The following is a 16112-nucleotide window of genomic DNA, read 5'->3' as shown; positions in this document are numbered from 1 at the left end:
TAATGTTTTCCTGCATGAAATTATTAAAAGATATGGACAACAACATTCTATACAATTTCAACAGTATACTTGGCATTGCTGTTCACTTATTTCCATAGTATCAGGAAATGTTCAACATTTTTTGAACCAGACCATTTTTACAGAAGTGTTTCATTCTTGCTCTGATAGATGGTGAGCGTACAGTGATATAAGAAGTAGAGTTTTTGTTTCCTTGCTGTTATCTAGTCCAACAATTATTACAAAAAACACTGCACATACTCAGGGTACATTTATTTATTGTATAAGTACAGTTTCCATAGTTCCTTTCTAGTGCAATGTAATGTTCAATATTTTACAAAAGACTATTTATTTTTAATATTAATATTTCAGCTAATAACCTGATCTGGCATCTGGTTGACATCTGTGGGAAGCAGGATGCTGGACTATATGAACCTTTGCTCTCATCTAGCAGGGCTCTTATGTTCTTCTAAAAAAAGATATAGGAAAGGCTTGCATGTATCAGGAATATAGAATATCATAAAAAATAAGATAGGAAGAATCATTTACTATTTACATACAATTCGTATAGTGCTTGTTACAATTTTAATGCAGTTAATATTATGAACTAGCAATCATTAACATCCAGCTTCTCCAGTGTTTCTTTTTATCACTTCCCCTTCCACCATAGTCAAATCAACTGCTCTGGCTTGGTTACAATACCATAGAAACAAGGCATACTTCAATAGAGAATTCAGCATTCCATTCCACTGGTTGTGGCTATTTACTCATTATTTTTACTTTAATGAAATCATAGTCTAATGTTTTAAACTTTTGAAATAGTATGCACTATGCTTTTGAAGGCAATTATGTGCTTACTTGCAAAAGGAAATACATGATATTTTGATCATCGCCCAACCTTAAAAAAGGCTGCCAACAGGCAAACGGGGTAGACACATATAAGCATATGGGGTGTTGCTCAAATTAATAGGATTGCCATCTAGCCTGATGTCTTCGAGAGATTTACGGATATAAGAATAATCTTTCATTTTGCAGAAAGTATCTTCATGCATTTCTTGTATATTGTTGTTCTAAAAAGAAAACAGAGACATCTATGAGAATTTATGATAGTCAATATCTGAATTCCTAATAGCATCAGTGACTGCCTTTAGAGCACCATAACAAACAAAAAGATGGCAGTCCTTTCACAAAGATGCTGTTAGGGAAAAGGTTAATACCCTATATTCATGCAGTGCATACGCATGATCACTTAGGGAAACAAACAGGAAGAACAGCATCACAGGCACATATCCTTGTCTTTATGCATGTGAAGACACACACAAAAAAGTATTAAGAGGTAAAGCACACACATTCACTTGTACACCTGGGAGATCAAACCAGTACGAAAAAGCTATCTTCAAAGTCAACCGGGACAAATCATACGAAGCCCATGGGTTCAAATGTATTCTGCACTGCTTGACAATACTGTAAAAAGATTCCATGCTGAGCTGGGAGGCTTAACAAAAAGATGTGAATTATGAAAGTAGATATGTCCCTAGAATTTAGAGGAAGCTCCCTGAGAAGTCCCTATGAAAGTTGAATCCCCCATGTTGTCATGTTCAATATTCAGTTGTCATTATGAAAGGTTTGTCTGGGCACTGAGAGACAAATCCATCCTTCATTTGCTCACCTTCCATCTGTCTTTCTAACTCCATTGCCTTCACAGGAGATCGACATTTTCCTATACAAAGGAGCCACTGACCAGATTCTAGAAATCCACTGTCATCTCAGATGGTATTTTCATTATTGTATGATACCAGAGAGGGATAGGGGACGTTGACCCATCCTCAGCTTTAATCTATCCTTGATTTTCATAGTATAAACTTCTTCATAAGATCAAGCATGCTTGATCTTATGAAAAAGTTCAGCAATGGTCACGGCCATCAATGAAGGCTGCCTTTTTGTACCACTGAGAAATTCCCTTATTCCACGCAGAGAGAGGCAAAGAGTAATTCCTTCTGCCTCTCTCTGCACAAAGAAATACCTTTTCTCAATGAAGAGAGAGGCAGGAATGATCACTCCATACTTCGCTAGGCATGGAGTAAAAATAGAAGAACTTCAGGGAAAGAGAGAAGCTTTATGAGGGAGGGTCCCCTGATGTCATCTGGCCCCTGGAGAGTCAGCTGGAAAGCAATACATCCCGGGATGCGGATGTAAATATTTCCCCACCCCAGTTCTAGAACTTTGACCAGCGTTCAAAGGACAGGTCTCTTACGCCCACCCCCTCCTCATAAAGCGCATTGTAGAATCAATGCATACTATGCAAAAGTGTGAAGTAAATGCCTTTCTGCTCAGCCCAGGTCTATGACAATTCCTGGGGAATATTTTCTAGAGCTCTCCTGACACAATGCACACCATATACAATCATATAGAGATGGAAAAGTAATGCTTTACAGATTTATAAATATATATATATTCAATAATCTGTAAGCAGAATCACATCTAACTCTAGAAGATTCTCACTATGTGAAAAACAGGATATTTCTGCATTTATTTAGTTAAAACAAACTTAAATGCTATATTCTAAACTCTACAGAGGTGACCAAGATTAAATGCTACTGAGGTGAGTCTATGTGCACCTAAGTGATGGATTATGTCCAAGAAATAGAATAACAGAGGTAGATGTTATTTGTTACTCTCAGAGCCCCAGTTTTTGATAAGCAAATCTCCTCATTCCTAACCCAAATCCTCCCTCCATTTTCTCATCCAGTCTCTCCATCTTCTTCAACAACAACAATCTAGAATGTCATACCTGGATTTGAACATGTGACAAGCCATTTACAGTCCCAAATGCGTCTGGACCACAAGTAAATCTACTCTGGGATGCTACTGTTATGTCCTCTTCACAGAAAACATTGTATCTAGAATCTAGATTTTATTGGTAATTGTAGCCCACCTGCAGATGAAGCGATTGGAGACTTTCAGGGAGTGGAAGCGGGATATGATCCAAGTTGTTATCAGTGATATAAAGATGGTGCAAGTCAAACATATCCTAAAGAAAACAAAAATATTTCCAAAAATATAGAAGTTATTTCCTTTGTCCTCCCTTGGAGTTAAAACAAGAGGCTTTTTCCCCATTTAAAAATCCCCTAAATACAGATGATTTTTATTAAATAGGCCAAGCAGATTCCCCTTTATGCCACTCTACCTCTATTGGGACCCCTAGTTATAAAAAGGGAGTTCCTCTTCTTGCCTCTTCAAAAAGCCTTCAGTACTCTCCAGGCCAGGGGGCAGAGTTTGGGGAAGAGAGTGGTTGGGGTCTGCAGAAGGAAAAGCCTTTTTCTGGTTAAGAATTGGGTTGATCTAAACTTATACTTTAGATCAGCTAAGATGATAGGCTTTTACCATTTTCATACTGTAGAGTAGTTATCAGTTATCAACTAGTGCTGGTTGGCAATGTATTCAATTACAGCATCCTTTGGTGTCTATATACAACAGGCCATCAGTGATGGGTGCTTTGACATCTCCTATGCTATTGAAGGAATTAATTGGCTATTTTAGAGAAAGCTAAGCCTACAACAGTTGGTTAAAACTCCTTTTGCAATGTAATAAAGTGGATGTTCAGTATGTTAGAGAGGAATGGAATAGGGAACTGGAATCTCTGTACAGCCTTATCAATGTAAAGTGTCCTTAGCTTCCACATGTACTATTTCTGTACAACGTAAAGTGTCAAAAATGTTATTTGTTCGTTGTTGTTTTTTAAATCAGTGATGTTTTGAACCATGTTTTTATTCTCATTATTCTTATGTTCTTGCTATTGGTGTTATTGTTTTTATTCCCCACTTATAATTACAAATTATTATTATTGGGTTGTTGTTGTTTTTAAAAAAGAAGATAACCTATACTATCAGGATGAGAGGGAGTGCAACATTCTAGGTTGCAGATCCTTTGGTAAATTAAATAAAGTTACTGCCCTTCGTTATCATCTCTTATCTTTATTTTGGGTTATGGAACAATATGAGTTATAAAAAAAGATATAAGAGCAGGCTTAGGCTCTTTATGTTATAGCACTTGCTGGCATTTGAGACACTTTAGCAGAATCAAAGAAGATATTTTATAGCAATGTTTATATTTCTTTTCTCTTTTATCTAGGATTTTAATTCTCCAGGTGTAAATAATTAATTTTATTGTATTCAAGGCCAGCCCAATACATTTTTGGTATGTGAAGCAGCAAATCTGTATGCATGTGCATGCACACATATGAGCACGTACAGTCAAATTTGTACAAACCTGTACACTTTCCTGCACAAGCTGCATTGAAATTAACAGGAGCTGCATAAAACTACTAGAGAGCTTTTTAGGAGAGTGTGGTTCACATCTGCCTAACTTTGATTCTTTTGCCCTCAATATTACACACAGTCCACTGCTTGGAGGATCCTCACAGGAATGCTACCTCCATTTCTTATTATGTATATTGGAAACCATTTTTCAAATGGGGGAATTTTTCAAAACAGTAAGCAATCAAACTCAAAATTTACTTTGAAAGCTTCTTGTTTTATTCCTTTGCGACCAAGTCTGTTGTTACTAATATCAATGAATATCAAAGTTGGTGGTAATTCGGGAAGCTGCCTTATCTTGTTATCTCGAAGTATCAGCTCCTGAAGTTGTGGTAATTTCCTGAAGGCATCTTCATCGATTTCAGATATGAAGTTTGAAGTCAAGTCAATCCTTTTTAAGTTGCCTAGCCAGAAAAAATTAAGCAGGGGAACATTTAGAGCATTCTTAGAATACATTTCTGTCTGCTTTGAAAATCAACACTGGGAAAAAAAACTATTGCCATTTTTTTGGGGAACAGAAATAGTTCTAAATTATAGTTCTATTATTAAATACATTATTATTTATCTTCAGTCTAAAAGACACAAGTTACCTTGTGCTTAACATTCAATATGGGTGAATAAATACATCATATGCAATAACGTGGTAACTAATATTATGAGCATAGTTGTCCATACTTAAGTTAGCAAAGTCATCCCTGTTGACTTTTTTGATTCTGTTGTAGCGGGAATAGAAATGGGTGGTTTGCTTGGGCAAGGGTGGGAGAGCTTCAAGTTCACGGTCATCGCAGTACACAGAGGTACCCAGACAAGTACACAGGAGACAAGTTGGGAGTCCTAAAACATGAAATGGAAAACAATTTACTAAGGGGCAAAAAAGTATTCACCTCTAAACTGAAGTAATCCAGATCATGGGCATGTTCAGAGAAGCATAACAGCTCAACCTTTTACTGTCAACTTTACATTTTTGCAAATGCATGAATGTGCACACATGTGCAGCCTACAGAGCTGCATCATCAGAAACTGCTTTACTGACCCATTTGGAAATTTTAAAAGCTTTGGTTTACATTATTCTGTTGTAATAGATTAATTTCAAAACCAGAACGTTTCACTAGCATAGGGTTAATGAAGAAGATAGAGATTATCTTTGTTGAATATAGATTCAAACCCAAAGTTCCATGTGCACTTCAACACACAGTTCCATATACACACAGAGTGATCTGTGTAGCTCCCTAATTTGCCTCAGTGTCAATGGAGCTCTGAGCACACCAATGGGAGTACTAAAGACAATGTATGGGCTAATGGGTGCAGTCTCCTTGTAAGTAAGAATCTGTGAAACCTTCCCTTTATTTCCATAGATATTGCCCACAGTGCTCTGATGATGGGTGTGGGTGTGTGGGGAATCTGTGCTCCAATTCCCTCACTTCTCCCCTTGCAGCTGGTGTGAAGAGAACTGTGCACAGCCTTTTCCATTTTGTAAAATTGACTTCGCTGCACAACCACTTGCCACTTGTTTCTTGTGGATCAGGTACAACTGCTCATAAAACTGTTATTTTATCTTAGATACTTATTTGCAGCAGCAAATAGCCAATATTTGTTTTGAAAATACAAAACTGCAAATATTCTCTCTTTGTATCTCTAGAAAGTTTCTGGATTGTGCTATTAGTGTTTAGGAATGTAGTGGGTAGAATTTCCAAAACAAAGGGTTTCTAACAACACAATCCTATACATTTCTACTCAGAAGTAATTCCCATTGAGTTCAATAGGTTTACTACCAGGTACATGGGTATAGGATTGTAGCCTTACAGTACAATCCTATGCATGTATACTCAGAAGTAAACCCTGTTGACATACTTCCATATAGGATTGCAGCCTAAGTTGTTTATAGCATTGTATCTTTTATTTTTATGATTTGAGTATAGTCACTTATCAGTCATTCTTAATCCACTACATCTATATAAGTAATTTAATTATTTAGTATCTTCTGCGCTAGACTAATTAATATGGGAATAAAGACACAATATGGTTGTTCAAAATAAATAACTTTGAAAGTGTAATAAAATTAAGTAGTCTTTCCTCTTTATTAGATTGCTTGGAACATATAAATTGCTGATCAATTAATCAAATGATCAATACTCAGTATATCTGTTGCCTTTTATAAGGAAGATTCTTATGAGTAATGAAACTTTTTGTCTGTAATAGATTCCACTGGTCATAGGTATGATGACCTTTTCAGATTGTATTGTACATAGAAAATCTGTGTGTGCTCCCTTTAAAATTTAATAAAGCTGTTTAGATTTAGTTTGGTAACCAGCATGCTTTTTTTATATTTGAGGAAATTGATTTTTTTTCATTGAGACCTCAATTTCCTTAGAATTGTTTTTAATTAGCATTTCTGATGCAGAACAGTGACATCAAGAAAGGTTTCAATCATCCCTTGAGCTAAAGCTGCTTGAAAGCTGTGGATTATTAAACAAAACATCCAACTACTGCTGAACGTATGTAAGAAAAAGATCTGAAGCATTTCATCCAATTTATGAAAGACTTTTAGCAACAGGTGTACAGATATAATTAGGAAGAGCTCTCCCTTTTCACATTGCCTTAGGAACCACAATTTAGGATAACAGTAATATCTCTAAATAATAAATTTGAAAATGATTTCTCTCCCCGCCCCCCTAGTCTGCATTGGATATTTTGAAATGAGATTAGGACGGAATTGAGAAACATCATGCACATTTATGGAAAATGTAGTGCTGTAAAAAGTTCCCTTTTTATATATTCAATTTTGGATTATACTGTTGTGGCCTAAGTCTTATATGGGAGTAATCCTGTGGCCCCTAGAAAGGGCCTTGGGGACCAAAGGATATTTTGGATTCCTGGATCCGAGGGAAGGGGAAGTGAATAACTCAACCACCAAATTTGAAGTCTCCGCTTCCACATAAACCTCTGCTCCTATCCTTCTGAAGCTTTGCAGTTTTCTTACTTAGGGCAACCTTTATTGTGTCTGTCATTTTCAGAAGAATATTCTACAGGGAACATGGGGAGATAAGTCTGTCCTATTTTGGAATACTGTCAAAATGTAATGGCTGTTCTTGTAGAGAAATCCCTTTACCTATTCTCCTAAAAGTTGGCAGTTTCAATCTTCTCAAAAGGGGCAAGTAACCCTACACGTTCAAATTTTTTTGCCAAGAAATAAATAGGTTATCAGCATACTTTTTAAAAAACAACAACAACACGGCACCTATTTTTCTGGAGTCTGGCAGGCATAATCCCTTCATGAGGGACTAGTATGCCTGCAAATTTCATCTACTTCTGAAAAAACAGGGGGGGAAATATAGCCTTTTTTTGATTCCCCATGATAATCAATAGGAGGCAGGAGGCATTAGATTTCCGAATCTCGACTTAGGTTTGGTACCCAATTGACAAATGGCCTCCAAATTGGTCTGAGCAGAATTAGTAAGTAATTTATTAATGTTTATGCCATAGACCATTCACATACAAAATAGATACAATATGAAGAAACAACAATATGAAAATACTTCATATAATCGCAAACAGGTCATACATAATAAAAGAATATAATTCAATACAATTAAAAGCATAATTTGAATATAAAATTTGTAATTAGATAAGAGCATCTCCAGCATAGTCAACTGCGATCTCAGCAATAAATCTTGCCCAAATGTTCATTGCTCTCAGGGCAAAAAGCGATACCTTGTGCATTACCCTAGAGCCAGTGTCAGACAGGAGATAGATTCCAAAAATTTAGTTCTTGGTTCAGAATATAAAGAACACAAGAGCAAATAATGAGGCAGATCCTCAATTTCTGGGCCCCCACAAATACACAGATGGAGGGTCAAAGGGGTGCGCTGATATCTGCCATCCGTCACAGCTGTAGGCATAGTTTGAAAATGGAGGGCTGTGAGCAGAATTAGGCTGTTTTCCAAAATGCTGAATTGGGGTCTGAGTTGAATCTTGCAGGCAGTGAACACCTCTACTGAAAAGCAACTGATACATATAGCATTACTGGTTAAAGCCCATGGCATTTTATTAGTGGGATTGGAAGTGTTTTGAGGGGTAGAAAACCTTCCCACCTTCCATTCACCATCACACACGCTTCTTTGCTTTTGCTCCATTCTGAAAGCCCTCACTCCCATTTACCATAACCTTCTTGCTTCTACTTGTCTCTTCCCACTTTTTCTTCCACCCTCCCTGTCCCATTCCCTTATCATCCTTACTGTGCCACTTCGGCTTCCACTTGGATAAGGCAGCAGCAGTGTGGGGCTGCTGACATGATGAATCCAGGCAGTGTGAGAAGCACTGGCTAAAGCATCCCTCCACCAGATCTAGGACCTGGATCTTAAATTGCTTAGATATTGAAAAAGAGGCAATGGCAAGAGCATTCCTGGATAAACCAGACTAGAAACCCAGCATTGTCAAAAATAATGATTTTATCTGCCATAGAAAGTGAATAATTGGTTTTTCTAACAGACAATATGTTTTCTGATATGTTTCATGCTAAAGTGCTCTCCATCAGGTTTAAAGCTTAGCAATATGAGAAATCAATATAATCTGAATTAATGCAAATATTAAAACATGCATTCTTGGTTATATTACCTTTACTTTCATATGAGTTTCATGAGAATAACCTCCCTGCTCTGCCCCTACACCCCAGCTTTGGATTTTGAGGTACTTTAGTAGGTTTGAATTTCAGGAGTTTCAAGAGACATGCTATAAGGTGACACTTCAATGGTGAAGTAACATTGTCTCTTCTGGCAATGTCCAACCCTTTTTTTGGAAATATAGGAGCATTTAGGGGTTCATCAGAGAAACATTTTATCACACACTCGCTACTGCCCACTCACGGTTTTTCGTGCGTCCTTTAGACCGTGCCATTCGCCAAACATGCACCTCCCACTCCTTCTTTCCTTCTTTTCCATCACAAAATGGAGTGCTTTTGATCAGACTTTTTTTGGGAAATGGAATGTGCAGCCTTTTCCTGCTGTGTGCATGAAAAGCGGCACAATAAAAATGGCCCCTGAATGGGCCACTGGTCTTTGTTTAGTTCCTCCTTCCTCTCTGGGAGAGGAAGTAGTGTGGGACAGGAGCAAGGGTGGAGAAGCATCAATGGGGAACCGCAATTTCCTTCCCGTCTGATGATGCTCTTAGCATAAGGAATAAAGTAAAAATGCAGAGGATATGTGAAGTCCTTCCCAGGATAAAGGATGAGTGGAAGTAGGGCTTCAAACCTACTGCAATAAGTGGAAGGCCACATTCATGCTCCCCACCCGCCACAATTTTCTTTTACAAACCTTCATGGGTATGGGGACCAAGAACTCCTGGCCCATGAGGTGAAGAGCCATCAATAAGTTTGGGTGTAGATGCTTCCTCTTCAGGTTCTTCTGGCAATGGTGGGGGTAAATAAATCTCTCGAGTTATGGATGGTAAAACTGTTCCAATCTCTACCTAAAAAGAGAAAAATACACATATATTAAGGGAGAGGGAATAAAGTCCCATGTGGTATCCAATATCAGTAAAAATGTGCCATATATTCAAATGACTTATATGAAGTCAAGGGTCTCTGATGAGGTCGCAGCAAGAATGTGTAAGTAAGACATGCCCTACACCCACGCCTGGCAAAGCCTGGGTGTGGGAAGGCTAATTGCGGGTGGGGGTGGTGAAACGGGATGTGGAAGTCAGCCATCGGCTGCTTCCGTTTGGCGCCACTTGCATTGGGAGAGGACTAAGGAGCTATAAAAGCTGGCTCATCCCTCTCATCTGCCTCTTTCACTGTGTGGCTCCCTCCCCTGTAGGCAGTGTGGGTTCACTGGTCGTCTTTTCGGTAGGCCAAGTAGATTTTTTTTGCTCATAATCTAACTTGGTTATGAGTTTTTTCCCCGCCTACTTCACACTGTAAGACAGGCAGGGTGTGTAATTAGGTTGATTTGGTTCTTCAATTTGGTCACATTTGTTGGGTAGGCGGATAGGAGCAAGCATCTGGGGCGAAGTGTAAATTGGTGAGCATTCACAGGCACCGTTGTGGTGATAGGTAATCCCTGAGGGCCAACCACTGGGAGCCCTGCGGAACCAGCAGGCAGGATAAGGGTTACCTTTGAGGCCAACTCTCCTCAAACCACTCAAGCCCTGCAGCCTGAGGGGGGTTTGGCAGCAGAAGGCCTCCCTACCCCAGGAGGGGGAAGCCCGTCTGGTGGTGAAGGAGCAAGCGCCACTTGACGGGTAGTAATTGCCTCACCCGATCCCAACAATGGCTTCATAAGTGGCCAATAGATGATGCCCGCTTAGGCCTTCCCCCTTTTGCAGATCTTTTAATAAATGTGGCCCACATTTAATCCCACTCTTGTGTCTCGTCTCGTTATTTCTCACCCTTCACTTCTGCAATATGTATTATCTGTATCACATATGGATTTTAATCCGAATCCTTAATCCAAGGGTTAATCCTTAATCCAAGTCACCCATGTTTCTTTGTAACCTGAGCTGAGCAGGAATCTGAATCTGTCATGAGGCTTGAATTCTGAAGAAGTTGGCCAGAAGCTTCCCTCTGAGATTAACCATGACATGTTTCTGACATGTATGAGAGATGTCTTAATTCTATGAACTTTTTCTAATAGAATTTCAACTTGTTCTTATAAATACTGTTATTCTCTATGGTTGAAAAAATTACTCCAAGATCTAAAGAACTTTTCCATGAATTTTGCATGTTTAAATGGGTTTTAGATTTGTGTTCTTCTTGAACGGCAGCTCTCCTTGACACTGTTTTTGAAATGGAGAGGATGTTTTAAAGCAGTTTGCAATATAGTACTATGTACGGGTCTGCTGTTCAACAACAGCAGCCCATTGAGCATGCCTAAATTTGGGGGAGCACCCATAGTAGCTCTTTGGATTTTGTTGTTTATTCGTTCAGTCATTTCTGACTCTTCGTGACTTCATAGACCAGCCCACGCCAGAGCTTTCTGTCGGCCGTTGCCACCCCTAGCTCCCCCAAGGTCAAGTCTGTCACCTCCAGAATATCATCCATCCATCTTGCCCTTGGTCGGCCCCTCTTCCTTTTGCCTTCCACTTTCCCTAGCATCAGCCTCTTCTCCAGGGTATCCTGTCTTCTCATTATGTGGCCAAAGTACTTCAGTTTTGCCTTTAATACCATTCCCTCAAGTGAGCAGTCTGGCTGTATTTCCTGGAGTATGGACTGGTTTGATCTTCTTGCAGTTCAAGGCACTCTCGGAATGCCTTGAATTCAGAAGCATCTATCTTCCTTCGCTCAGCTTTCCTTATGGTCCAGCTCTCGCAGCCATAGGTTACTACAGGGAATACCATTGCTTTAACTATGCGGACCTTTGTTGTCAGTGTGGTGTCTCTGCTCTTAACTATTTAATCAAGATTTGTCATTGCTCTCCTCCCAAGAAGTAAACGTCTTCTGATTTTCTGGCTGCAGTTATCAATCAAGCTGGTTGCCATAATCTTGGTTTTTTTGAGGTTTAACTGCAACCCAGCTTTTGCACTTTCTTCTTTCACCTTTGTCATAAGGCTCCTCAGCTCCTCCTCGCTTTCAGCCATCAAAGTGGTGTCATCTGCATATCTGAGATTGTTAATGTTTCTTCCTGAGATTTTAACTCCAGTCTTGGATTCGTCAAGCCCAGCACATCGCATGATGTGTTCTGCATACAAGTTGAACAGGTAAGGTGAGAGTATACAACCCTGCCGTACTCCTTTCCAAATCTTAAACCAGTCCGTTGTTCTGTGGTCTGTTCTTACCATTGCTACTTGTTCGTTATACAGATTCCTCAGGAGGCAGACAAGATGACTTGGTATCCCCATACCATCAAGAATTTGCCACAGTTTGTTATGATCCACACAGTCAAAGGCTTTAGAATAGTCAATAAAACAGAAATAGATGTTTTTCTGGAACTCCCTGGCTTTCTCCATTTTCCAGCGGATATTGGCAATTTAGTTCCTCTGCCTTTTCTAAACCCAGCTTGTACACCTGGCAATTCTCGCTCCATGAATTGCTAGAGTCTACCTTGCAGGATCTTGAGCATTACCTTGCTGGCATGTGAAATAAGTGCCACTGTCCGATAGTTGGAACATTCTTTAGTGTTTCCCTTTTTGGTATGGGGATATAAGTTGATTTTTTCCAGTCTGATGGCCATTATCTCTTCTGGATAACCTCTGGAATTTTGCATTTAATTGGGCATATCTCCCCCTATCACTGTTGCCTTTTGCTTTCCCTCTTTCTTGGGCTACTTCCAGTGTCTCAGCAGACAGCCATCTTGCCTTCTTGGTTTTCTTTTTCTTTGGGATGTTTTTTGTTGCCACCTCTTGGACAATGTTGCGAACTTCTGTCCATAGTTCTTCTGGGACCCTATCTACTAAATCTAGTCCCTTAAATCTATTCTTCACTTCCACTGCATATTCATTAGGAATATTAGTGAGCTCATATCTAATTGATCTGTGGGTCTTCCCTATTCTCTTTAGTTTGATTCTAAATTGTGCAATAAGAAGTTCGTGATCTGAACTACAGTCAGCTCCAGGTCTTGTTTTTACTGTCTGTATAGATGTCCGCCACCTTTGGCTGCAAAGGATGTAGTCAATCTGATTTCGGTGTCGGCCATCTGGTGAAGTCCATGTATAAAGCCGTCTTTTCGGTTGTTGGAAGAGAGTGTTTGTTATGCATAGTGAGTTGTCCTGGCAGAATTCTATCAGCCTATGTCCCGCTTCATTTTGTTCTCCTAGACCAAGCCTACCTGTAATTCCAGATGTCATTTGACTGCCCACCTTAGCGTTCCAGTCTCCTGTAACAAAAATAACATCTCTTTTTGGTGTATTATCCAGTAAGTGCTGCAGATCCTCATAGAACTGATCTACTTCTGCTTCTTCAGCATCTGTGGTTGCAGCATATATTTGGATCACTGTGATGTTAAATGGCTTACCCTGAATTCGAATTGAGATCATTCTATCATTTTTTGGATTGTATCCAAGCACTGCTTTGGCCACTTTATTATTAATTATGAAGGCTACTCCGTTTCTTCTGTGATCCTCTTGTCCACAGTAGTAGATCTGGTGCTGATCTGATGTGAAGTGGCCCATTCCGGTCCATTTCAGTTCACTGACGCCCAATATATCTATATTTAATCTTGACATCTCACCAATAACCACGTCCAATTTGCCCTGGCTCATAGATCTTACATTCCAGGTTCCTATGGTGTGTTGACCTTTAGAACATCAGATTCGTCGTTCACCACCAGCACCGTCGGCCGCTAGCCGTCCTTTCGGCTTTGAGCTAGCTGCGTCATCACGTCTGGGGCTAGTTGAACTTATCCTCTGTTCCTCCCCAGTAGCATTTTGACCATCTTCCGACCTGGGGGTCCCATCTTCCGATGGTATACCGACATATCTCTGGTTGTACTGATCCATTTAGTTTTCACGGCAAGAATACTGGGGTGGGTTGCCATTACCTTCCCCAGGGATCGTATTTAGTCTGACCTCTCTGCCATGACCTTCCCGTCTTGGGTGTCCCTTCACGGTTTAGCTCATGGCATCCCTGAGGTGCTCAAGCTCCAGCACCACGACAAGGTAACGATCTCCTTTGCTGGAGGCTCTTTGGATTACTAAATAAATATCCAATGCAGACTGGAAAAAAGATGCACAATCCTGTTCTGCCACTAGATGGCACATATGCCCTGGAACACAAGGCTACCAGTTTATTGCCTTTCTGTATCTATCTTAATTGAAAAAACAGTATTGCCATCGTATCCTTTTCTTCCTCATATATACTAGAGAGATTCTTTCTTAGACAAGCTAGATGGGAAGGCTAGCAACAGACCTTATAAAAAAAGTTAGTAAGATACTGCAAAAACTGAGGCTTGTTTTTTCCCCATTTCCCCTCCAAAATATTCTGTATTCTTAAAGCTCCACCACACTAACAGTTTAACAAACTCTTGCCATATCTGGTATCTGGTTTTGTAGCGTGGGACTCACATGACACCATCCCTGTCTTGCACCCATCTCACCTCTTTTCTTCCATTTTGCGTATTATTTTGGTGTTGGGAAAGTCTGGATTATTTTCCCCAAGGTGATTTAATGCACCCTTAAGCCTCCATGTATTGCTGTCCTCTCGCTTTTTCCTTTGTTGGGGGCATGTGCTTTGAATGGAGTCTTGCTGACGAAAGGGGAGGGCAGGGCAGTTCTCCTCCTCTAGCACATAATAATAATAATAATAATAATAATAATAATAATAATAATAATAATAATATCTTACCTGTCCCTGTGAATCGAGGCGGGGAACAACACAGAATACAAAAATATGATAAAATACATAAAACTGATTAAAACATATAAAACTAATGCATTATTAAAATAACAGGCAGACATCTTAAAATTCGACTGGGTAGGCCTGCCGGAAGAGATCAGTCTTTATTGTTTTTTTGTATTCAGAAAGACTATTGAGTTGGCACACTCTGGGAGCGGCAGAAGAGAAGGTCCTCTGGGTAACAGTTGCTAGTCTAGTTCTTGTTAGCTGAAGTAGATTCTTCCCAGAGGACCTGAGTGTATGGGGCGGATTGTATGGGAGAAGGCGATCCTGCAGGTAACCCAGACCCAAACCCTGTAGGCTTTAAAGGTAATAACCAACACTTTATACTTCACCCAGAAACTAATTGGCAGCCAGTGTAATGATTTTAAAGCTGGTGTAATATGGTCACCCCGGGATGTACTGGTGACCAACCTGGCTGCCATATTTTGAACTAGTTGAAGTTTCCGGACTAGGCACAAAGTTAGCCCTATGTAGAGCGCCTTGCAGAAGTCGAGCCTCGAAGTTACCAGCGCATGCACTACCAACTTTAGGTCTTCCAACTCTACGAAGGGACGCAGCTGGTATATCAGCCGAAGCTGATAGTAAGCACTCCTGGCCGTTGCATCTATCTTAGCTGTCATTTGGAGCCACAGATGCAGAAGCACCCCCAAGCTGCAAACACAGTATTTCAGGGGAAGTGTAACCCCATCCAGAACTGGTTGACACACCTCCAAACCCAAGTTGGGGCCTTTGACAGTAAGCACCTCCATCTTGTCTGGATTCAGCTTCAGTTTGTTTTTCCTCATCCAACCCATTACCGCCTCCAAACATTCATTCAGAGGAGACACACTATCCTTAGCTGACGCTGTGTTGAAGGCATAGAAGTATATTTGGGTGTCATCAGCATACTAATAGCACCCTGCCCCATGCCTCCAATGATCTTTCCCAGAGGTTTCGTGTAGATGTTGAACAGCATTGGGGATAGGATGGCACTTTGTGGTACATCATACAATAGCTCCTTCTTTGAGGAGCAGCTATCCCCAAGCATCACCATCTGGAACCTCCCCGAGAGATAGGACCAGAACCACTGAAGCACAGTGCCCCCGATTCCCAGTCCCCTCAGATGATCCAGAAGGATACCATGGTTGATGGTATAGAAAGCTGCTGAGCAGTCCAAAAGCACCAGCAGGGACACACTCCCCCTGTCAATATTCAAGCATAGATCATCCACTCAGTTCCGTATACTGCCCTTAAGCCGGTTTGAAATGGGTCTAGAAACAAATGGACTTGTGCTTAGTCAGTTGAATGGACTTTTTACTGCTCCAACCCCACCCTCATTGCCCGCAGAAATGGAGCCCAGCCGATGAAACATTAAATCAGTAAATTGCTAGACAACGAATCCAGAGTGAGGTGGGGAAGGAACCCATGCCCATCAGAGTACCACAACCAATAAACTGGAGGTGGAAGGAGAAGGGGCAGCGTGGAGTGGAGTGGAG

The 16112-nt window shown here is 40.3% G+C and overlaps 1 protein-coding gene across 1 annotated transcript in view; it reads right to left on the bottom strand.

The window, feature by feature from the left end:
* Positions 1–894: 894 nt before the first annotated feature.
* The window catches only part of EPYC (epiphycan), a 44416-nt gene continuing 29198 nt past the window's right edge, over positions 895–16112 (bottom strand). The window contains exons 4-8 of the mRNA XM_063134985.1: positions 9623–9776; positions 4989–5147; positions 4515–4717; positions 2933–3028; positions 895–1067 (exon numbers count right to left, since the gene is read on the bottom strand). Of these exons, the coding sequence (XP_062991055.1) occupies positions 897–1067; positions 2933–3028; positions 4515–4717; positions 4989–5147; positions 9623–9776 (783 nt within the window). The 3' untranslated portion in view covers positions 895–896. The remainder of the gene's footprint in view (positions 1068–2932; positions 3029–4514; positions 4718–4988; positions 5148–9622; positions 9777–16112) is intronic.

This window comes from Elgaria multicarinata, chromosome 9 (assembly GCF_023053635.1).
Source record: "Elgaria multicarinata webbii isolate HBS135686 ecotype San Diego chromosome 9, rElgMul1.1.pri, whole genome shotgun sequence".
NCBI lineage: Eukaryota > Metazoa > Chordata > Lepidosauria > Squamata > Anguidae > Elgaria > Elgaria multicarinata.
The sequence above is the reverse complement of the archived record's forward strand: the minus strand, read 5'-3'. Positions and strand labels throughout refer to the sequence as shown.